Genomic DNA, 24,239 nt, shown 5'->3' with positions numbered 1-24,239 from the left:
TGATAGTCTCTGAAGGCAAAATTACTGACACTGCCTTGACTTTTCCTCTTGCAGGTAGCACCCCCTCGGCCCCCAATTACTGATGCACCTGACAGCACAGCAGATACTGGTGAAGGTCTACCAACAGCTGTGGGAGGACCTCTTCCACATCTGGCTCTCAAGGCAGGTAAGGGACTTGAATGTGTGCACATGACTGAGAATAAGATACACGATCTTGCGTGGTCATCATCTTTCTTTCTCACTTGGATAGATAGAAATAACTATAGTAAACTCATAATTTTCAGAGAACCCAAGAACTACATAAGCTTGCAAATACCACCAGATTATTTAATCTCTTTTATAAAGTGGCACAGCTCAATTCCTTGCTGTCATTAGCTTTTACTAGTTTTTGATCTCTGGATAGATTTTGCACAGGCTAGAACATTTGGTTAAAGGGGTCTTATTTACTGCCCTTTCTTGTTTCTAACTTATTTCTACCAAATATATTGTAGGCTTGTTTGCTTGCCTTATGGATCCCAGTCATTGCTGAATTCTATATATACCAAAACTTTATTAGTGTGTGCACTGTAGGGTAGATTAAGTGGAATATTTGTCAAATTACCTAAGTCTCAGATCCAGTGTTTATGAAACAAGAATTGCAGTAGTATTTACTTATAAGATTATTATGAAGAGTAAACTTTTAAAAAGCGTATAATAAACTTGGTAGAGTTTCAGTCAGTATTAACTATTATTTTTAGTTATTCTGCTTTCTCATCAAGATTCATCACTTTTCAACACCTTTGAAGCTTCTCCTTATTTCCATCTCTAGCACTAGTAGTTAGCTTTCTTGCAGGATCATACTTAGCAAAGAAACCGTTTTATCATTTAATCAGCTATTATTGGGTTGGCCAAAAAGTGCCTTTGGTTTTTAAGTAAAAATAAAAGACACATTTTTCATTTTCACCAAGAACTTTATTGAACAACGTATCCACCTTTTTGTTCCACTACCTTCTGCCATTTTTTAGGCAACTTCATAATTCCATCTTCCCAAAACTTTTTAGCTTTTTGAGCAAAAAACTGTTCCAGGTGCCTTTTACAGTCTTCCAGGGAATTGAAATTTTTTCCATTAATAGAATTTTGTAAAGACCTAAATAATTGGAAATCTGAAGGTGCAATGTCTAGTGAATATGGAGGATGAATCAGAACTTCCCAGCCAAGCTGTAGCAGTTTTTGCCTGGTCATCAAAGAAACATGTGGTCTTGCATTATCCTGGTGGAAGGTTATGCGTTTTCTGTTGGCTAATTCCAGACGCTTTTCGTCGAGTGCTGCTTTCAGTTGGTCTAATTGGGAGAAGTACTTGTTGGAATTAATGGTTTGGTTTTCTGGAAGGAGCTCATAATAGAGGACTCCCTTCCAATCCCACCATATACACAACATCACCTTCTTTGGATGAAGACAGGCCTTTGTTGTGGTTGGTAGTGGTTCATTTCACTTGCCCCGTGATCTCTTCCGTTCCACATTATTGTACAGTACCCACTTTTCATCACCTGTCACAATTTGTTTTAAAAACAAATTTTTAAACCCTGTACCACCCTCATGGTACAGTGGTTAAGAATCAGCCTGCCAGTGCAGGGGACATGGGTTTGAGCCCTGGTCCGGGAAGATCCAACATGCCATGGAGCAACTAAGCCCGTGCGCCACAACTGCTGAGCCTGTGCTCTGTACCCAGCAAGCCACAACTACTGAGCCCATGCGCCTAGAGCCCGCACACTGCAACTAAGAGTAGCCCCCACTCACCACAACTAGAGAAAGCCTGTGCGCAGCAACGAAGACCCAGTGCAGCCAAAAATAAATAAATAAAATAAATTTTAAAGTAATAATTAAAAAATAAATAAAAACGGAACATTTTCATTACGTTTAAGTAGAGAATCACATGTGGAAGTACGGTCAAGAAGGCTGTTTCTGCTTAACTTACGTGGAACCCAAACATCAAAGTGATTAACATAACCAAGCTGGTGCAAATGATTTTCAGCAGTTGATTTGGATATTTTGAGCATGTCAGCTATTTCCCATGTGGTATAACATCGAATGTTCTCAATTAATGTCTCGATTTGATCGCTATCAACTTCAACCTACCTGACCATGGAGAAATCTCCAGCACGAAACTTCACAAACCACTTCTGACACATTCGATCACTCACAGCACCTTCTCCATACGCTGCACAAATCTTTTTTTGCATTTCGGTAGCGTTTTCACCTTTCTTGAAATAAAGCATAATATGCCGAAAATGTTGCTTTTTTCCTTCCATCTTCAATATTAAAATGGCTACACAAAAATTCACCGATTTTGATAAGTCTTTTATTAAATGCTCGCTGATATGACAGCTGTCACAGAATTGACACAGCTGTCTAACAAAATTGTTTTAAATGAAGTTAAAGACAACTTAAGTGCTACTAGAGCCATCTTACAGGAAAAACTTGAACGAACCTTTTGGCCAACCCAATACATATGCAACAACTTAAAGCTACATTGATAACGTATGCTGGGTTATCAGTCACTTATGATCATTACTTGTAGCACCCCCCTGTATACCATCTTTGGAATTAGCAATTTAGACCTGTATTCAGTCACGTAACACTTTTCAGGTAAGTCATAGAGGTTTCAGGCCCATTTCCAAATAACTGAAACGTTGGATTTCTAATAATGGAGTGCTAAAATCTAAATTAGGAGTATTTTCTTAAAATATTTAGGATCCTCGTACAGTTTGATTTATCAAGGGAACAATCATTTTCTTCCCGTAATAGAAAATAATTCTGGAATTGGGGCCTCTGGCTATGGTGCTCCTGGGCCCACCTGGGATCGAGGGGCCAACTTGAAGGATTATTACTCAAGAAAAGAAGAACAAGAAGTACAAGCGGTAAGGCAGTAACCCTGTGTTACACCTCCTGGAATGTGATTTACGACTTGGTTCATGGCAAGGTTTAAGATATTTGCAACTTAATAATTTGGTGATTGTTTTAAGTAGTTATTTGAGACTGATTGTTCACCCAAAACACCATAAACCTAAGCTGCCTGTTAAATCTGGTCATTAGAATTGCCTGTGAAATAAAACAGTTTTTCATGGTGTTAATAAAAGATCTCTTCATCTGCTTTGTAGGAAATGTAGTTGCCTCAGTAAACCTCATTTCACGAGCACTCGTAGTAAAAGCGTTTTGATAAGACAGAACACTTACTTTTCCACTTGATGTATGCAAAGTGTTAAAACCAGCGTGAAAAATTTTGTCAAAAGGTTTCTTTGGAACAGTTTAAATACAGTACATTAACTAATAGGTTGTTTATACAATAGGGCCACCACATGGAGTAAAGACTAAATTCTGGCTCAGTTTCGACTAGGATCAGAAACTATTAAAAAAAACAACTTCTGCATTATAAAGCATGGTACAAAAAAGTTATTGTTATAAATTTTTGTGCCTTAAGTGTACATAACTAAACTAAACTTAGTGCAGCCAAATTTAATTGTCATTGATTCAACAGACCCTTGAATCCGAAGAAGTGGATTTAAATGCTGGGCTACATGGAAACTGGACCTTGGAAAATGCTAAGGCTCGTCTGAACCAATATTTCCAAAAAGAAAAGATCCAAGGAGAATATAAGTACACCCAAGTGGGTCCTGATCACAACAGGTTTGCTTGTTTCACTCTTTGCCTTCTGTAGTAAGTTAGGGTTTTGTATAGTCATTGATCTATTTTTCTACGTGCTATCTGGTTCAGTTTGTGGATTAGCAGCAAATTGTGAAAAGATATGTTACTTTGCCCAAGAAAAATTGTCATTGATTTGTAATGTGCAGTTTACCATGGTTTTCACTTAGGAGTGTGATTTTAGCTGTTGTAAGAAGTTCTGCAAAAATCTGCTGTTTGTGTTGCTAGACTTTTAGGTTCTCGTATGAATCTGAGAGGCAAAACTCGTAGCCACAAGTAGTGGTTTGTCCATAATTGACTTAAAAATCAGCCAGAGGTAGTGAGTTTATTGTTCACTGTGGTATTAGAGGCAGTTATAATGTTTATTTCTTCAATGCGTCAAGTTAGACACTTAAGTTTAGAGTCTTCAGAGGTAGATGGCATTGCATCTAGATCCAAATTTCCCATCAGCTTGGAAAGTTGCCAGCTCTTGAGTCCTATTATTGAAGTTTTAAGGGCTTATTGTAAAGCTGAAGGAGAGCCTCAGTCTTTGTATGTGAGTCAAATTAGCACACTTTTATTCTGTTAAATGTATAAAACTGCACATAAAGGGAGGAGGTTGTTCTAACAGTGACAGTATGTTTCTCAGCCTGCTTGCTGTTCTTCCTGAGAGCATTCCAGGGTGTAGTAGTTATTACTCCCAGGAAGGCTCATATGGATTAGACTCTTCTGGGGGCACTGTATTTTATTGGAAGGGAGGGAATGTTATAATGGAAATCTGGATGATTTAATTTGCTGTCCTTATATGAAATAAATTATTCAAAATACATCAAAAGTTTTTCCCTTGAAAGTCAAAGGGTTCTTTGGTTGCATCTAGCAGCCCTAAGATAATTACAACTAACGAAAAACTTTGACACTGGTCAAAAGGATGTTCAGAGCATGGTTCCCCCCTGCTTCCCACTGTTTTGTTCTATCCTGAATTCTCAAATACTTAATTTTGACGTCAGACTTTTTTAAACCCTCAAAGATCATAAAGGAAAAGATTCATTTGTTGATGGTTTTTTTTTTAATATTTTGTTTTTCTGCACTGATTGGGCTTAGTAGCACTTGGTGACTTTAAGAACAGTTAGATAATTTAAGTATGCCTGAAGCTTATTGTAAACTTTTTTTTTTTTTTTTAAGTGTCTTAATTGACTTCTGATACAAAGTTGAAGAATTCAGGCTATGACCAGGAAGGCAGAGACAGTTGGGGGAGCTAGGACAGCATTGCTCCTTATATGTCCTTTATTTAAAGGCATAACAGACAGCAACACCAGAGGTCTGTATTCATACACACATGTGCTGCTGCTTAGGCTGAACTAAGCAATCACATGGGAAACTATTGTAAACTGATTTCTGGTGTTGCTGTTCCCCCTAGGTGGAGGAGAATGAGATTGAGTGCTGACTTTAAGCCTGGCTGAGAAACATACTGGCATCGGTGTCATTAATGAAAGGGTGGATGTTGTTCCCTTGAAAGCCAGTGGCCTTTGACCCCTGAAGCCGCTGTGCCTGAAGGTCAGTTCACAAGAGGTATAGGAAGGAATCTAACATTTATTTTTTTTCTAAAGTCTCACCTAACCTTTTATTCACAGCACTAAGTCGAGGTTAGAATGTACATGAGTAGTGGAAAGATCAGAGAGCATAGTTTTCAAAGGGCAGTTTTGCCCTTGTTAAAACCTAAATTTATTCCCTAGAATCTGCTAGCAATTTTAGCTATAATTTTCAAAAATATTTTGTTCTCCAGGACCTGATTTAAATAAAGTGTGATATAAATAAGCTAAATGTTTTGTTATCAAGGGCTGCTTCCAACTGCAGGCAGATATCGGACCCCCGCCTCAGGAACCACTGACATGTGCACAGTGTTTGTACACCCATGTGTATGTGTGCATACCTGTGTATATTTAGCTTATCTTAGCAGATTGAAATCATTAGTGGGTGGCCCATGCAAAGGAATCTTAGAACAATCACAATTATAATTTAAGGAGTTTTAGGCCTATTTTATTTCTCGGCCTCAAGCTGAGTGGAAAATTCCTTTTCACTGAATGTATTCTAGCTATTCAGACTGCAACCTGTGAAATAAGAGTTAAAAGTAAGTAAATATAGGACCAAAAACCCTAACATTTTCTTTTCGTGAACAGTTGGCTCATCAACTTTGATTACAGCTGTCTCGTGCCATGTTGTGCATTATTTGAAGTTTATGTACTTCATTTGTTCTAGGATTGAACAGACATAAATGTTTACAGTGGTTTTTTGCTTTGATTTGCCTAAGCAGTTGGAAAGCCTGCCTGATTTGGGAGTCCTGGATTTAATAATTTCTAAGAGCGAAATTTCTAACCTTGTTTATATATGTTGTTACAGGAGCTTTATTGCAGAAATGACCATTTATATCAAGCAGCTGGGCAGAAGTAAGTGCTTGCTTCCCTGATACTCTGAGCCTTGCCTTGTATAGTGGAGTAGTATTCGCTTTAAAGTCTTGAGCCACATATATGTAAGCTTTATTAACTTGACGGAGTCCATGATACAAGGTAGCATTTAGGGTATTTTAGAATATCAGAAGGCCCAGTTTCCCATTTTTGCATGTGAAAAGAAAGATTGTGCTAGTGTATATTTCAAAGGGTAATAAGAGGTGGTACACTACTGAAGAATCTGCCACTGTCAAAGAATTAAAAAAATTTTTTTTTAATTTATTTTATTTATCTTTGGCTGTGTTGGGTCTTCGTTTCTGTGCGAGGGCTTTCTCTAGTTATGGCAAGCAGGGGCCACTCTTAATCGCGGTGCGCGGGCCTCTCGCTATCGCGGCCTCTCTTGTTGCGGAGCACAGGCTCCAGACGCGCAGGCTCAGTAATTGTGGCTCACGGGTCCAGTTGCTCCGCGGCATGTGGGATCTTCCCGGACCAGGGCTCGAACCCGTGTCCCCTGCATTGGCAGGCAGACTCTCAACCACTGCGCCACCAGGGAAGCCCTAAAATGTTTTTTTTAATCTTTCTACATAAAAGATATAATCCTTTGGGTAAGGCTAGCTAGGTGACATTTAGAAAGGAGTTAATCAGATGATAGGATTGGAGGCCTAAAACTGAATGTAAGCATTTAAGAGTCACAGAGTCAAGAAGAAAAGGTGAGAAGGTTACCCTGAGGAAGCACTTAAGGAATAGGTTGGGGTTATTCATAAAGGAAGTAGAAAGGCAAAGATATATTACCTTTATTCTTAGTAAGTTTAAAGCAGGTGGTGTGTCATGCTTGAAAGTAAGGAATAGCCCTGTGTACCTGGTTTTGTTACTTGCGAGTATTGTGACTTTGAATAAATCACACCTACATTGCTGGGACTCAATTTACTTCACTAAAAATTGGGAGAAATGGCTAAAGATTCTTTCCAGCTTGAGAATTCTGCAACTAACTCTGATGACTTAAATTTAGTATATCAAAGACTTCTAATAGAATCAAGCCTTTGAATGAATCATGAGGAGATGATGTTGAATTTTTTTATCCTAGACCTTAAAGATAAGTTACTCTGAGTAAATGGGAGTTTATTTTAAACTTATTGGAACACAGCTACAGTCATTTGTTTATGTCAGGGAACAGCAAACTTCTGTAAAAGTCCAGATAAATATTTTAAGCTTGGTGGGTCACATATATCACACATTATTTCTGTCTTATATTTATGACTCTTTAAAAATTTTACAACATTTTTAGTTCCTGGGCCCATAGGTTTGTCAAACCCTAGTTTGAGTATTGTCAGTGAATGCTTTCACACTTGAGAGACAGAGCTGAGTAATTGTGACAGAGACCACGTGGCCTGCAAAGCCTAAAATATTTATTATCTGACCCTTTATAGAAGCAGATTGGTGTCTCCTGGTCTAGGCACTTTGGGCCCATTTTCTTTCCTTTGATTTGCTTTTTGATCCTTTACTTTTCAGAAGTTAAACTCTCTTTTCTTCCCGTTTTAATGCCAAATGATGTTAATAATGACAACTTTGCTGAAATAGGTTATTTGCTTTTATAATGATTTGTATGTGTCTTAGTGTGTGCCTGTAATCAAGATGGTTGGCTATTTAGTTGATAAGCTGTTAAAGTATGGCTTTTGGTTAGCAGTTAGAATGAAAAGGAACTTAGAACTCATAACGTACTCTGTATTTTAGGGCAGCTTTTGTACCTAGCCTCCTAGTTGCTTATGTTGAGATGTTTTCTTTACTTAGACGATTTATTCTTCTGTCTTTGGTAATCCTGACCTTAAATTGTAGGGATTTTTGCACGCGAACATGGATCGAATAAAAAATTGGCAGCACAGTCCTGTGCGCTGTCACTTGTCAGACAGCTCTACCACCTTGGAGTGATTGAAGCTTACTCTGGACTTACAAAGAAGAAAGAAGGAGAGACAGTGAGTCTTTAGACTTAGTAGCCCAAAGAGATATTGTAAGATTCAATTTAGCTTCTGTTTAATATTTGGCTAAAGAAGTTTGGTAGTTCTAGGACTCTCGCCTCAAGAAATGGAAATGGCCCTACTAATCATCATTAAGTAATTCTTTCACAAGGGAACTGACTTGTTGGCTTTAGGGCTATTGTAGACCTAGCGTCGACTGCGTACTCTTAACCCTACTGTAGTAGGTTTGAGTAGTGTTCGTGTGTATGTTACATGATTTTCATGGCCATCCCTTTTCTGTAGGTGGAGCCTTACAAAGTTAACCTTTCTCAAGATTTGGAGCATCAGCTGCAGAACATCATTCAAGAGCTAAATCTTGAGATCGTGCCCCTAGTAAGCATACAGCTATTTAGTTTACCTTTGTATTGAACTTCTGTAGCCAGACAAGCAACTGGTATTCGTTTTTGGTTTTGTTTTGTTTTCTGTTATTTTTAATAGCCTGATGATCCTTCTGTGCCTGTTGTACTCAACCTTGGCAAATTGGCTCATTTTGAGCCGTCTCAGCGGCAGAACCAAGTGGGCGTGGTTCCTTGGTCACCTCCACAATCCAACTGGAATCCTTGGACCAGTAGCAACATTGATGAGGGGCCCCTGGCTTACGTGAGTGCAACATTGTTTTTGAGATCAGACTCTCGTGTTTTACTTTTGAATATATTTCATTAGGATATCTAGATTAAAAATGGATTCATTTTGAAGCTGAATTATGCTTTTGTGTGACTGTTGCCTTCTCATTTTACAGGCTACTCCAGAACAAATAAGCATGGACCTCAAGAGTGAATTAATGTATCAGCTGGAACAGGATCATGATTTGCAAGCAGTAAGTCTGTGAAGTATTTAGACGTAAGGTGCTCACAGTCTGAGAACTTTCTAGGTATGGGCAGAAAGACAGCGAATAATGTTTTTGCCCTTTCTAGGAAGGTAGAGCAAAGATACTAACCTAACTGCTAATCCTAGTTACCGCTGAGGGTTGTTGTTGTGAGTTAAGGGCCTGTAATTCTTAAAGTGGAAGATGTGGGATAATAACTTTTTTTTTTTTTTGGTAGTTTTTTGGTATTTTCTGAATGAAACAACTTAAAATGTTAGAAGAAAAGGAATGTATATGTAATGTCTAGGGAGAAAAGGAGGAAAATAAGGGTGTGGATAAGGCCAAAAGATAGATTCTTCAGAAATTTAATGGAAAGAAACCGTTCAACTAGAGGTATAAATATATACATTCTTTTATGAAAAAGTATATTTTGAGTACTCAGCCAGTGGAAAGGAATAACTTTTTATAGAGATGGCAAATTTTTTTTAGAATTAAGATAGTTGTTTCTAATATGTATATTGGTAGAAATTTGAGGTGTAACTTTTCTCATACAGATCTTACAAGAGAGAGAGTTACTGCCTGTGAAGAAATTTGAAAGTGAAATCCTGGAAGCAATTAGTCAAAATCCAGTTGTTATTATCCGAGGTGCTACTGGATGTGGTAAAACCACACAAGTTCCCCAGTTTATTCTAGATGACTTTATCCAGAATGACCGAGCAGCAGGATGTAATATTGTAGTAACTCAGGTAAGTAGCAAGCCAGCTTACGAGGTACGTGCCTGGTGTGGATAGGGTTTGAGAGTGGAAACACCTAGAAGCCTGACCATTCCTAATTCTTTGATCAAGTCCCCTTTGTAGTGACATAAAATTCTGAAAGTGGTAGAGCATTAGGCCCTTTTAAATAAAAAAAAGGAAAAGAAAGGCATGAAAGGAATTTAAGTCTATGTTAATCTCCAGTATAACTCACCAATAAGCTAAACAACCATGTGGAGGATTCTTTTTGTCTGAGCTAGAGGGAGTCTTTGGGCCTAGAATTGAACAAAACAGAGTACTTTCTCCTTAAGTTTACATCCAAACCTTGGTTCTCTCTATCTTATCACCTTAATGTTCAATAAAAACCAGTCAGCGCAAGAGTAGACAAGATAGAAAAACAGATAAATGGTTGACTTCAGCTGAATGCTTACTATACACCAGCTTCTGTTTTAAACAGTTGATATTTTTTTTAACTCATTTAAAGTTTATGACGCTAAGATGTAAGTACTATATTATTTAATATTTCTCTTTTAGTAACTTAGGGCACAAAGAGACTTAAAAATTGTCCAAGGTTAACACAGGAAGTTGTTGAAACTAGGATTCATAACCAAACAGTCGGCCTTCAGTATTCCCCCTGTTGACTGCTACATTCTGTCGTTAACCTTGCTAGCAATAAGCAGTGCCTGCAAGTTTGTCGCAGTGCTTAGGGAAGAGCAGTCTTCTTAGGTTAAAGCAGTTCCTGTCAGCTCTAACCCTGTACTTCTGGCACTTGAAAGGAGAGCATTGCAAGTAGCCAGATACTACCTCTCAGGCTGGCCCAGACCTTGACGTAGGGATTCTTAACCGGGGAAGCTTAATTGATACTCACGGGAGAGTCATGAATCTTGAAATAGCAAAAGATGTTTGTACACATGCATTTATGTGGACATGTGCAAACCATATTTTTTTTAACATGTCTGAAATGAAGTATGTCTTAAAAATTGGCCTCTATATAGGAGAGTTGGGTTTGGGGGGGGCCTTCAAAAAATGACTGAAGGAATGCATTTAAAATGGATGATATTTTAAGCTTGAAAAAAATATGATAGATCTCCATTTTTCTGGGATAGGACCCTTAGCTTTCTTCTCAAAATGTTCTTCGATTGCCCTTCTCACTCCCAAAACTGGCTATGATTTCTTTGTCTCGCAGCAGAAGTTCCAACCTCAAGTACATCAATAAAATATACTTGCTCTTAATGCTTATCTGATTTTTCAGGAGGTGTATTGTTCAGGAGGGCGCCATTTTACAGAAGAACTTTGAGCTCTGCCCTCCTTCCTTACTACCACTCGCCATTTTTAAATTCAAAACAGTTCAGCCATATAGGCAGAAATGCTGAATTCGACAAATGAGCTGAACACCTGTGGTCTCACTCAGAAGTTGTTTGCGGGGCTTCCCTGGTGGCGCAGTGGTTGAGGGTCTGCCTGCCAATGCGGGGGACGCGGGTTTGAGTCCTGGTCTGGGAGGATCCCGCATGTCGCGGAGCGGCTGAGCCCTTGCGCCACAGCTGCTGAGTCTGCGCTCTGGAGCCCGCATGCCGCGGCTGCTGGGGCCCACGCGCCTGGAGCCCGTGCTCCGCAACGAGGGGGGCCACCGCAATGAGAAGCCTGCGCGCCATAGCCGAGAGTGGCCCCCGCTCGCCACAGCTGGAGGGAGCCCGCGCTCAGCAAGGAAGACCCAACGCAGACAAAAATAAGTAAATTAAATAAATTTAAAAAAAAAAAGTTGTTTGCATGTCATGAGTATGAAAAAAACTAACTCCCGCCCAACTGAGAAGTGATTTTTTTCGCCTGCTGTCTGACTTATCAAATGCAAATTGTTCCAGACAAAAATGGCTTCTGTTTGTTCCAGACAAAAATAGTTTTTGTACTGTGGTCTTCAACTTTGTATGATTTGCTTACTAACTTGTGTCCCTTCCCAAATAATTTGGACATTTCTGGTGGTTTCATCTGTAAAATGAACAGATTTCTATATGTAGGCTGTAACAAGCATAAGAGCGGTGAAGCTACAGTGTGGAAGGGTGGATCAAATGTTATTCTGCTTCTTTTGCGTATAAAACACCTTTCACTTATCCACTAGTTCTTTATTTATATTCCTTCGTAAAGTGATAGATCCATGAAATTGAAAGATACTTCAGAATTATTCCATCCTTCTACTCAGGGTGGAATGTTCATAATAGACGGTCACCTAACTTCTGCTGGAAAATTTCCGGTTGTGTGGAGATGCAGCCTGTGTCTTCTGATGTTGGACAAATGACTGACCTGTCGCATGAAATCAACATTCTGTGGCTTCCATGTTTTTGTCCTAGTGCTTGTCCCCAAGTCAGTCTCTGATTTCTCTTACCTGTAATAAGTCTTCAAAAGTTTGTATAGTGTCCTAGTATATCTCCTTTGTTTTATAAACAACTATGGTTCAGCCATGAAGATAGAGTCTAAGGCTGTTAAGCACATTTGAAGCATCAGCATCCTACCTGAGAAGGTAGGCCTGAACATACTGATTGGTCATTGTAGAATACAGTTCTTAATAATTGTGATATTATATAGTACTTCTGTTAAGACAGTCTGAGACAGCATTAATAATTTTTGTAGTAATATCACTGTTGTATCATCTTTCGATTTATTTATTTAATTAATTAATTTATTTATTTATTTATGGCTGCGTTGGGTCTTCGTTGCTGCGTGTGGGCTTTCTCTAGTTGCGGCGAGCGGGGGCTACTTTTTTTTTTTTTTTTTTTTTTTTAATATTAATTATTTATTTATTTATTTTGGCTGTGTTGGGTCTTCGTTTCTGTGCGCGGGCTTTCTCTAGTTGTGGCAAGTGGGGGCCACTCTTCATCGCGGTGTGCGGGCCTCTCACTATCGCGGCCTCTCTTGTTACGGAGCACAGGCTCCAGACACCCAGGCTCAATAGTTGTGGCTCACGGGCCTAGTTGCTCCACGGCATGTGGGATCTTCCCAGACCAGGTCTCTAACCCGTGTCTCCTGCATTGGCAGGCAGATTCTCAACCACTGCGCCACCAGGGAAGCCCGGGGGCTACTCTTCATTGCAGTGTGCGGGCTTCTTATTGTGGTGTCTTTTCTTGTTGTGGAGCATGGGCTCTAGGTGCACGGGCTTCAGTAGTTGTGGCACACGGAGTCAGTCGTTGTGGCTCACGGGCTCTAGAGTACAGGCTCAGTAGTTGTGGCACACAGACTTAGTTGCTCCGCGGCATGTGGGATCTTTCTGGACCAGAGCTTGAACCCGTGTCCCCTGCATTGGCAGGCGGATTCTTAACCACCTCACCACCAGGGAAGCCCTCATTTTTCCTTCTTCCTCCACTTGCAGTCATATATAGGAAATCCCATGAAGTCATTACCTAAGTTTTTTATGTGCTTGGTTAAATATGTTATTTCAAGTCATAGAGCACAAGTTGAGAGTTATTATGAGCTAGAATAAAACAGAATGAGTAGCTCAAACCTTAGCTCGTAACCTTACCACCGGCTTTAGTGTAAATTCTATACCAAACTCACTGTATCCTTTTTGTGCCTTCAGGCTATTCATACTCAAGCCACTTAAAACTTAGGGTGTGAGTGTGCAACAATTGAAAATAGGAAATAGTTATTTTCTGACCTTAAAGATGTTGAGAGAGGTGAATTAAAATTGCTAGGATGCAACTCAAGTATGTTAAATTAACATCTGTGAATATCTTGGCAGTCCTGCACATACCCCAAGGTACCATCATTTCAGGATACAGCTGTCCGTCATGTAAAATAAACTCAGAACTTAGAAAATAGAGAAAGTGGAGTCTGGTATGTTTTGTGATATCTGATGCCTTAGAAATCTTGTATTTTATTGCAGCCTAGTTCTATTACCATGTATTTAAATACCCAGATGAGAAATAGGGGCGCAAAGTTCTGAAAGCAGTACTCTTTCAGTTAGAGATCGCTAAGAAGAGAAATTACAGTTCTGGATAAATGTCAAGAGGGGTGTAAATGATGCAGATTTTATTTTTTTTTAATTTTATTTATTTATTTATTTTTGGCTGTGTTGGGTCTTCGTTTCTGTGCGAGGGCTTTCTCTAGTTGCGGCAAGTGGGGGCCACTCTTCATCGCGGTGCGCAGGCCTCTCAATATCGCGGCCTCTCTTGTTGCGGAGCACAGGCTCCAGACGCGCAGGCTCAGTAGTTGTGGCTCATGGGCCTAGTTGCTCCGCGGCATGTGGGATCTTCCCAGACCAGTGCTCGGAACCCGTGTCCCCTGCATTGGCAGGCAGATTGTCAACCACTGTGCTACCAGGGAAGCCCCCAGATTTTAGAATACTGCAAAAGAACACTTTGAGACAGGTCTTTAGCTGCTTGTGGTATGGAAAGTTTTACCGGTAATATTAGCTGTTTTAATTAATTAAAGTGAACATAGAATTGTGAAGAAGAGGTAATCACTTAGAACTAACTACTACTATGGCTGGTCTCCAGGAAAGAGTAATAGGATTCTACAGAGCAAATGAGAGCAGATAAATATGCAATGAAAATGTAAAGAAAAGCTCATATGCTGGAGGATAATTTGAAGTATTCTGTTGGAATGACTTAACATTATCCCTTGCTTTCATCACCACTACTTTTTAACTAGTTTCACTTAAATGGGTTATTCTGTTATTTAATCCAAATACAACATAAAATTACAACAAGAGGCAGAATAATTGGGAAAAGGCTTAGTTGGGAGTAAAGAAAATTTGTATTACATCTAAAGTCATGTATATGAATTTAGGCAAAATACCTTTACTTGTGAACTTGTGTTTTCATCTGTTAGAATGGAAAAAAAAAAATCTCACTGTTATTCTGAAGCACAAATAAAATAGTACATGCAGTCATGGTTTTTACTATTGTTACACAGATGTTAATTATGATTGTTCTGTGGGGTCTCTATAGTCTTGAATCTTTATTTATAGAACATAGAATATTTCTATATACTATAGAATATTTAAGAGAGGATAAGTTAAACCATATGTGGAGAGGTAGTTCTGCGGGTGTAGAAAGAAGGTGGACCTTGCTTTGTATGTATTCATTGTAGGGCAGTATGTAAAACAGCTATTGACTATCCAAGGGAAAAGAGAGAAATTATTCAGGGGATGAATAGAGCAACCTGTTTATAGGTTATCAGGTAGCATGCAGTCTGAGAAGTGTTTAAACATTAATAGTCTTTTACATTAAGCTTTGTTCTCCCACACAAAATGCCTATCCTGTGGATATTTATCATGAGCTAAGAATTATACTGAGAAGAAGATTTTATTTTTAGTTGCTTTTTTCTGACTCTAAAAGTATTATATACCCATTGGGAAAAAAATTAGAAAATAAAGTAAATTTTAAAAGAAACCAAAGCCCACACAGAATCCCACCATCCGGAAGTAATCATTTTTACTTTTGGCCTTTATCCTTTCAGACTTCATGTACATATACTGTATGTACACCATCCTAACCTGTCCCCATTATGTAACAGCACACCTGCTATTAAAGCAACGGAATAATTTTCTAATGACTTCATAATTTTCCATTTTATGCATGTACGTTTATTTTATTCTTAAATGGTGGAGATACTTTAAGATTGTTTCTAATATTTTGGTATTTATGTATGCTGGGATGAATATACTTGTACATACATCTTATACTCTCATTGGATTATTTCATTGGAATAAATTCCTAGACATGGAATTGTTGGGTCGAAGGGTATGCATATTTTAAGTTTTATGCATTTTGCCATACTCCCCTCAGGAAAAATCATACTGATTTCCAGTTGGATCAGTTATGAATAAAAGAAGCACTTCTCTTTTTAATATGTATTTTAAATGTTTTTTTCTGAAGTCAGGGCTGTTGAAATAGGAAGGCGATAAGTTAGAGAAGCATACAAAACATGGAAAGGAGATTGTAGGGTCATTTGTTTCTTTGGTGTTTGAATAGTCATCTTGATATTGATGTTTTCTGCTTTTACTCAAGGAAATTTGGCCAGTAGGGCTTCTGAAGATGGTTGTTTTAGCACTTCTTGTGTTAATTTGTAACAGCCTCTGTCATGGATGGCTTGGGAGGTGAGTGCTGTACTGTTAAGAACTACAGTAAGTGCTGCTTACGGAATATGCCGTCTCCTGTCCATATTCACTTTAAAAGGCTGGAGACTACAAAGGTGATTGACCTGAAAGTAGCCTCAAGCTGGTAAAAGCAATCCTTGAGTATCCAGTAGCATAGAAATACACCTCAGAAGAGTCAGATATCCTAATTGAGTTGAAGTTTTTCTAGAAGCCAGCTATTTAGTAGAAATGTTGAAAACTGTAGGAAAGACAAAAGGAGAGAAAAGCGATAATAGTGTTGAGCATTTACCTGTTCTTTGTAGAATGCAAAGAACTTCTTGAAAATGCCCAAAAAACTTTATATTTTATACCTTTAGTGGAATATCATCTTCACATTCCCTGACATAAGTATATAGCAGAACTCTTCTCTTTATGGACAAATGCATAACTCAGTCCTTCATGTAACACTTTTATTCAGAGTTAGTGAGGTACAGAGAACTGGTCAGCAGTGGTCATTAAAAGCTAGCATTGTTCAGCGAAACAAGGCATATAAACCAGAAAGAATATAAGCTCAGGAAAATGTACAGTATGTTCAAGATGGCATCTTTTAATCCCTTACCTTGCTGGACAGGATAAATATGAACTAGGTGATTGTACACTTCACCTATATGTTACTAGCCACATAGCATAAAGGGCTCTTGTGTTAGGGGATATAGAAATTAATAAATCGTGTTTTATATTAATTCAGAGCATGTTGATAGCTCTAGTGAAGCTACTGGTTTTTTGGTTTGGGGTTTTTTTTGTTTGGTTGGTTTTTGTTTTTTAAGATTGTATCAGCCTCTGATTTCCTAAATGGTCATGTCATATAACCTGGGGTATAATCATGTAGGTACTTAACTAAATATGGAACTCGGAAAAAACTTTCTCAGTCTAGGAACTAAAGTACAATCTGTCATCAGGAACTTTTTGACAAAGTCAAATACAAAGCAACCTGGAAGCATTTAGTCTAAATCTGCATGTACCCCCATAGCTGTACATTCAGGGTATCATAATAGCCATGGTATCCACCAAGTAAATGCTGTTTTGTGTACTTAGAAGACAGGGGACACTTTGGAAGTTTTCATAAAAGTTAAGGTCCAACACTTAAAATTTTAACCCATAATTGTCCTTAGGGTTCAGCATATTTATTGCTAACAGCATGTATATTGCTGGAAAAGGTAATATACACTCAGTTTTCCCAGCTACATAAGCTCATCAAAACCAAGAGTGATTCCATTGAGGTGTTGTGTTTTGTTTTTTTATCTCTAGCACCTTTTGTGGCACCTGATATCAATACAGATATGCTATGACTGCTTATTTTATGAGTTAATAAGGGAATGAATCGTAGATATGGCAAAAGAGGTTGTTCACCTTCCTAATAACCTGTACATCTCAGTTAAATAGTTCTTTAAACATGTGCCTGTGCTGTGGTAGGAAGTTATAAGAACAAGCTGTCCACGTGTGATCTGTCTGCTTCCCTACTGGAAAATCACTTGATGCCATTAAGAGTTAGGGCCAATGTTGAAGAAATTTTATTTTCTATAAAAGCCTTGGAATCACTTTATATACAAAGTGAAAAACAGCATTTTTAACTGTCTACCATAGAATTAAGTGGTAATTTTTTTTGTTTTTTTTAATAAACTTTGGAGCTTCCTAAATGTTATCACTACTATTATTGTTTCTGTTGATTACTGAGCTGGCAATGGGTCAGATTTACTACAGTCATTTAATAACCCTAATAAACAAGTGTAACTAATTTTGTAGCTTTTAAATCACTTTTTTTTTTTTTTTGTCTCAGCCCAGGAGAATCAGTGCAGTTTCTGTGGCAGAGCGAGTTGCATATGAGAGAGGAGAAGAGCCTGGAAAAAGTTGTGGCTATAGTGTTCGATTTGAGTCTGTACTTCCCCGCCCTCATGCCAGTATAATGTTTTGTACTGTGGGTCAGTAATCTGTTTTATTTTGGCCTTTCACTTGGGGTTTACATTTTGTTTGTGAAGAAAACTTGATAATAGCACAGAGTGACTGGAAATAATAAGTCAAGAACCCAGTTTCAGAATTCTTGTTTAAATAGAACTTTTGGCAGTTTTTTTCTTCATGGAGAGTGTTATGTACCTGCTGGCTTTTGTAGTGCAGAGCAAATGAAATCAGCTTAGGTTGCTGGAACTGTTAAAAATGTTTTCATTAGACAAATGTGTTATAGACTACATGATCACTTCTTTAATAATTTAAATATACCAGTGATGATTTCTTTCCTAAAACGCTGGGGTTATAGTAGTTGAAGCATAGTTGATTGTCTAGACATTGGTTTCTTTGCACTTTTCCTTACCTCCCTACTTTAACATAGAAACTCATCGCCAGTGTTTACTCTGATTTTCTTTTCAAGGTGTACTCCTGAGAAAATTAGAAGCAGGCATTCGAGGAATCAGTCATGTAATTGTAGATGAAATACATGAAAGAGACATAAATGTAAGTAACTTGAGAGTGATGGTAAGGTACCAGTGCTAAAATTCTGAATAAAGAGAAATGAAGTAGAATGTCTTTATTTTATTTCCATTTTCCCATAGCTTACAACTTCTATCAAAATTATGAACTTCAGTCACTAAGATATTGGACACCTTTTTTAGCAAAGCCATTAAACCCTTTTTTTTCCTTTGTTAAAGCACAGAGTTCTAAAAGACCTCTTATTGTAAAGTAAGTATAATTACAGTGATCATTAAGTTAGCATAATTCAGCAACTGAACTAATGATTTATCACTGAATAGCTGATGGAATTTTAATAATCAGTTTTTCTTTGAATTGAAAATTTATCTGTGATAAATTTTACATTGTTTTCCTCCCGCCGCCTGGCTTGCAGGATCTTAGTTCCCTGACCAGGGATCAAACCCGGGCCCATGGCAGTGAAAGCGCTGAGTCCTAACCACTGGACAGCCAGGGAGTTTCCACAATTTTAAATTTAATATAGTTAATGGTGTGTTTTCGGATGTTTGCAGCTTTAGTCTTTTCCAACGTTAATGATAATCATGCCAGAATTAAGAAAAAACTAGAATTTTTTTCACACCCTGTCCTCTTTTGGTCCTTGGCAAAACTTGTATAGAATTAACTTATTATACAATTGTATAATTCAAAGATTGATGCCATAAATCAGTGACTTGTTTTTATGGCACTGTTTTACATATCCAAACAAAGGTATTAGTGGGTGGACAGTATGTCATTCAAACTGTTTCCAAGCTCCTGTTACTTAAAACATTCGTTGGAGTTCCTCCTCTTTAGAAAATAATTCCATAGCCGTTGTTGTTCATCATACTTAGTTTTAGCAAAATTTTGATCTTTATGGTTGAGCTAAAGCAAGTAAGAAAGTTTGCATGGTCTTTCAGATGACCTTTTTAAATCAAATCTATTCCATAGGATAAAATTTTTGCTGCTTTTGTCATTCAGAATCTTTTGAAAACTAATGTCCCCCCTCCCCCCCCCCCAATTAACTTAATCAAAATAAATGTTTCAGTATTTTCTTTACTAGCATGGTAACATACCAATGTTCTTAGAGTTTAAATTATTCCAGGTCACACTAGAAACATCATAGGTCATCATTACTGTTTTCCCCCAAAATAAGTGGCTTTGGTCAACTTTTCTTGAAAGATTGTCAGGTCTGTATTAATGTATTATTCACAGTAAAAATGGAAAAACACCTTTGCAGAAACATATATTCTCTTTCAGATGAACCTTATCTAAACGTCACTTTACGGGGAAAACCCAAGAGAACTTAAAAGACCAATTATTAGAAAAATAGAATAGGGGACTTCCATGGCAGTCCAGTGATTGGGACTGTGCACTTCCACTGCAGGGGGCACGGGTTCAATCCCTGGTCGGGGAATAAGGATCCCACATGCCGCACGGCCAAAAGAAAGAAACATTTAGCAGTATGGCTGGGAAAAAAAGTTAATATACAAAAGTCTGTTGCATTGTGTACATTACAAACAGCTAGAAAACAACTAAAGATACCACTGCACTAGTCAGAATGTCAAACACCACCACTGCACTAGTCAGAATGTCAAACACCTAAGACTAAGTCCAACAAAAAGACATGCAGAACCTATACAGGAAAAATAAAACTTCATTACAAAACACTGAAAAAGACCAGATTGTGTTCACGGCTAATATAATATAGATGTCAGATTGCCGGAAGTTGATCCACATCTGAATGCAATTCTAATCCATTCCCAGTAGGTTTTGTTAATAGGCTGATTATAAAAACCTATAGGGAAAATTTATGGCCAAAAATAACAAGGACTCCTGTAGAAGAGCAGAATGAAGGGTCTTGCTTTACAGATCTCAGGACTTAATTTGAACCTATAATAATTAGACAGTATAGTACATGAGATGACAGCTTGACCAACAATAGTACAGAGTGTAGAAACAGATTGTGTGTTGCGTGCAGCTTCGGTATAATAGAGTGAGTGATAGATGGCATGTCAGATCAGTGGAAAGAGAATGTACTATTCAGTAAATGGAGCTGGAAACAATTGGTCATCCATAAGGAAATACTTGAACTTGGATCCTTACCTTATAACCAGATACAGAAATCAACTCCAGATAGATAAGGACTTAAATGCCAAAGCAGTTTTAAAAACTCTTGTGTAGAATATATAAGTAGACATCTAGACAGCACTATCCAGTAGAAATATAATGTGGCCTACACATGCAGTTTTTAAATTTCTAGCATCATATTTTAAAAGGTGAAAAGAAACAGGTAAAATTAACTCGGTATATCTAAAATATTTTCATCATGTAGTCAATATAAAAAATATATCAATGTTTTTTACGTTTTTTTTTTTTCATATTAAGTCTTCAAAATCTGTCTGTGTATTTTACACTTAGAGCACATCTCAGTTTAGACCAGGCACATTTTATGTGCTCAGTAGCCACAACTATATTGGGCAACATAGTTCTAGGCCTTCTGGAAGAATTTCTTAGAACATGAAATGCATTAACCATGAAACAAAAGACTTGAGGTATTCATCTATATTAAGATTAAGAGCATGTATTCATTCAAAAGATACTTTCAGGAAAACCACAAGCTAGAAGATGCCAATATAGCCAACAAAGGATTAGTATAGAAAATACAAACACCTCCTACAAATCAGTAAGCAAAGTACAGATGACTCAGTAGAAAAACAAGGAAAAATACAAATAGGCATTTTACAAAAGAGCAATTATATTTGGCTAGTACACATGATGGGGTGTTCAGTCTCATTGGTGAATAGGAAAGTACACACCAAGACCATAATAAGGTACGTCTACTTTATATCCATTTGATTAATAGAATTTTAACTGATGATGCCAAGTATTGGAGAACATAAATATCAGCAGGATCTCTTATCCATTGCTCATAGTGGTTTATGAACTGGTGGAATGCCTTAGGAAAATAGTTGAGCATTATCTGCAAAAGTTCAACATTTACACATCCTGTGAGTGCAGTTCCATACCTACACTTACCCACAGAAACTTGCGTATGTACCGTAGGAGACACGAACTAGGATGTTCAGAGTAGCAAATGTTTGGAAGAGTAAAATCCCGGAAACAACCCAGATACCTGCAGTAGTTACCACCAGAAATCTACTGGTGAATTAATGGGTACATACACACATTGGGATATTTAAATAGTCATCAGAAAGAATAACTCTGGTGATTCTCACGTGGGTGAGTCTCAGCAGTGCTATAGGATGTGAGAAAGGAAATCCCCAAAGATTACATAAAATATCATACCTTCTCATAAAGTTAAGAATAGGTAAATTTTAAAATATATGTATGCATGCATACATATGTATGTGTGTCTAGTTAGATACGCATATAGATCAGAGGAAAGGTATATGAAAAGGACTAATAAAAGATTCAGGATGGTGGATTTCTCTATTTGGGGAGGCAGAGTGATGGACTTGAAGACCCCATAGCCAGAGAAAAGTTTTATCAGAGTTCTAGCTTTCATGTTGTTGTTTGGTGGGTTGATGGAAACTTTACATTATTAAATAATAAATGTCTCTACCGTTATTTTGTTTGAATGGACTAAATATAGCCTTTTCAGCATTTGTAAGATTCACTTTACAGGTGATTGGAAAACTGATTATTGGCTCATCATGGCTTTCCCCTTTTCTCTAGTAGTGTGTGCAACTGAAAATATAAATTTCACTGAAAATTTCCTCTCGTTAATGTTTTTTTTTTCTCTTCCCTTCCCTTCCCTTCCCCTACCCTAGTAGCGCTCATTTCTAATTCCCACAACGAGTAGGCTACAACTGTTCTTAAAAATACTGTTACCGTATCCCACTGTAATCCTTCATCTTACTTCTACAAGCTGCCCAAGAAACTGAATTTCACTGATATCTTGTGGCTTATTAACACAAGAAATCTTTTAGCTGTACCTTGTGAGCAAGGACTTTTCAGTGCATTTATTTTTCCATTTGTGTTTGTGTTTTAATAGACTGACTTCCTTTTGGTAGTGTTGCGTGATGTCGTTCAGGCATATCCTGAAGTTCGCATTGTCCTCATGTCTGCTACTATTGATACGAGCATGTTCTGTGAATATTTCTTCAGTTGCCCAATCATTGAAGTTTATGGGAGGACTTACCCAGTTCAAGGTAAATAAATATCGTGGGGGTGGGATGGGAGGGTGAACATTTTTTGTAGTGTGTGGATTTTCTTAATCCTAGAGATTGGAGTAATAGTTTAAAGGATATTTAAAATAAAATCCAAATCAGGGTATCAAATGCATCATAGCATTCTTGGGGTTTTAGTCAAGCAGTAGTGAGTTTCATTTACAACTTGAGGAGTTTGCATATCCAGTAAACAGCTAAAGTTAACTTTTAAGATTTTACAGTCAAGTGTTAATTAATATGCCTGTAGATGTTCATGGGAAATACTGTTAAAAGTTTAAGCAGCCAGGGTCAAATTAACTAGAGAATCAATCTTTCCTAGAGCTAGAGCAGGCAGATTTTGAAATGAGATTAAGGTCAGTGTTTCAAGGTCAAATATTTCTGATTGTTAAGAGTTTATTTAGAAGATTTTGTCATCACCGTTTTCTAGAATAGTCATCTGATAGCTTGGTTTTAAAAATTAATTACAGCACAGTCTAATTGAGGGCATGAAAATAAGCTAAAAGTTTTTCAGTGTACATATGAAATGAATGGCTATGTCAGGATGCTAACTTGAAATTCAGAAGTTGAGGGTAGCTCTGAAATAAAAGTCAGTGCACTCATATCTCACGAGGGTACAGGTTAATAATCCTGCAACTGCTGCTTTGCATGCATACTGGCATTGAAAAAAATAATTAAATGGATGACAGACAGTGGGAACCAGGTTTACTGCTGGAGTGGGAGGTTACAGGTAAGTGTGAGGGTAAGGCTTGAATGAACCCTGTGGTACTGGATTACAGCTGAACTCGTGTCTAGATAGAAATGGGTAGATACAAAGCTAAATATACATGTGTATGGATCCGTGGATTTGCGTACATAGATATACTTCCTAGCTCTGTCTGCTGAGCGGGCCTAGAAGTGATGACATCCCAGTAGCAAGGATCATGCCCAACACCCAGATCATGTTTCCAGTACCATTCTCCAGTTAAAGGAACCAGACGCCCTTGAAGAAATGACCGATTCTGAAGCCGAGGCAGGGAATATACAAGATGAGCCTGAAACATCTTGTAGTGACAGAAAGTAAGGAAGTGCTTTTAAAAAAAAAAAAAAAACAGTGAAGGGGACAAAGGGACATAGGAGTCAACATGAAAGCTCTCAGTGGCCAAAAATGGAATAGTTGGAACAAAGAAATAGAAAACATAGTATTGGATTATAACCTGAAGTATAAAACAGATACCCATGAATTTATATGGTGGTTGAATAAATAAGTGGGTAATAAAGACAAAGCTGTCATATGGAAGAACTAGAAAAAAATTATGTAGATACTCTCTCTTACCTCAGAAAAGTGATGCTTAACTCCTTTAGTGTGCTGTGCTTAATGACTTGCTTCCAAAGAGTAGAGTATGGAAAGGGGGAAACGAGTCACTTTACGATGGAGTTTACTTGGCAAACACTACCTCAGGTTGATCAAGTTTAATATCATCAGTGATGAGTCATGTTGATAGTGTGTACCTTTGATATAATGAGATGAGAAGGGTACTTTGGGGCTCTAAGGGTATAGAGGGGAAGTGTTTAGATTATGAGATACTTCTGAAACTTCTGGAACACTTCAAAGAACCTCAGGAGCATAATTGATCAGTAGATGTTCCAACCTTCGCATTGAAGTCCTTTTTTAAGAGTAATAACTAAAAGGAACCCATTTTTATCTGTACATCCTAATAGAGGAAGGATGGACTATGGTATATTATTGTATTGATAGTAATTTCTCTCCATATATAACACCCACACTGTGGGAGTATACAGCATAGAGCACAATATGCATTCCATGAATGTTTGATTG

The 24,239-nt window shown here is 37.8% G+C and overlaps 1 protein-coding gene across 4 annotated transcripts in view; it reads left to right on the top strand.

The window, feature by feature from the left end:
• The window catches only part of DHX9 (DExH-box helicase 9), a 54,573-nt gene that overhangs the window by 16,869 nt on the left and 13,465 nt on the right, over window positions 1-24,239 (top strand). For 3 of the 4 annotated variants that reach the window (XM_082472610.1, XM_082472612.1, XM_082472611.1), the window contains exons 4-15: window positions 55-166; window positions 2,785-2,897; window positions 3,515-3,663; window positions 6,055-6,101; window positions 7,935-8,071; window positions 8,357-8,446; window positions 8,552-8,713; window positions 8,853-8,930; window positions 9,473-9,664; window positions 17,575-17,716; window positions 18,160-18,242; window positions 22,249-22,405. In XM_082472610.1, the coding sequence (XP_082328736.1) occupies window positions 55-166; window positions 2,785-2,897; window positions 3,515-3,663; window positions 6,055-6,101; window positions 7,935-8,071; window positions 8,357-8,446; window positions 8,552-8,713; window positions 8,853-8,930; window positions 9,473-9,664; window positions 17,575-17,716; window positions 18,160-18,242; window positions 22,249-22,405 (1,462 nt within the window). Of the gene's footprint in view, window positions 1-54; window positions 167-2,784; window positions 2,898-3,514; window positions 3,664-5,074; window positions 5,212-6,054; window positions 6,102-7,934; window positions 8,072-8,356; window positions 8,447-8,551; window positions 8,714-8,852; window positions 8,931-9,472; window positions 9,665-17,574; window positions 17,717-18,159; window positions 18,243-22,248; window positions 22,406-24,239 lie in introns of those variants that run through there. The other variant, XM_082472613.1, reaches the window with a different exon arrangement.

This window comes from Balaenoptera physalus (assembly GCF_965194825.1).
Source record: "Balaenoptera physalus genome assembly, chromosome: 1".
NCBI classification, from domain to species: domain Eukaryota; kingdom Metazoa; phylum Chordata; class Mammalia; order Artiodactyla; family Balaenopteridae; genus Balaenoptera; species Balaenoptera physalus.
This window is presented reverse-complemented; position numbering and strand designations above follow the sequence as displayed.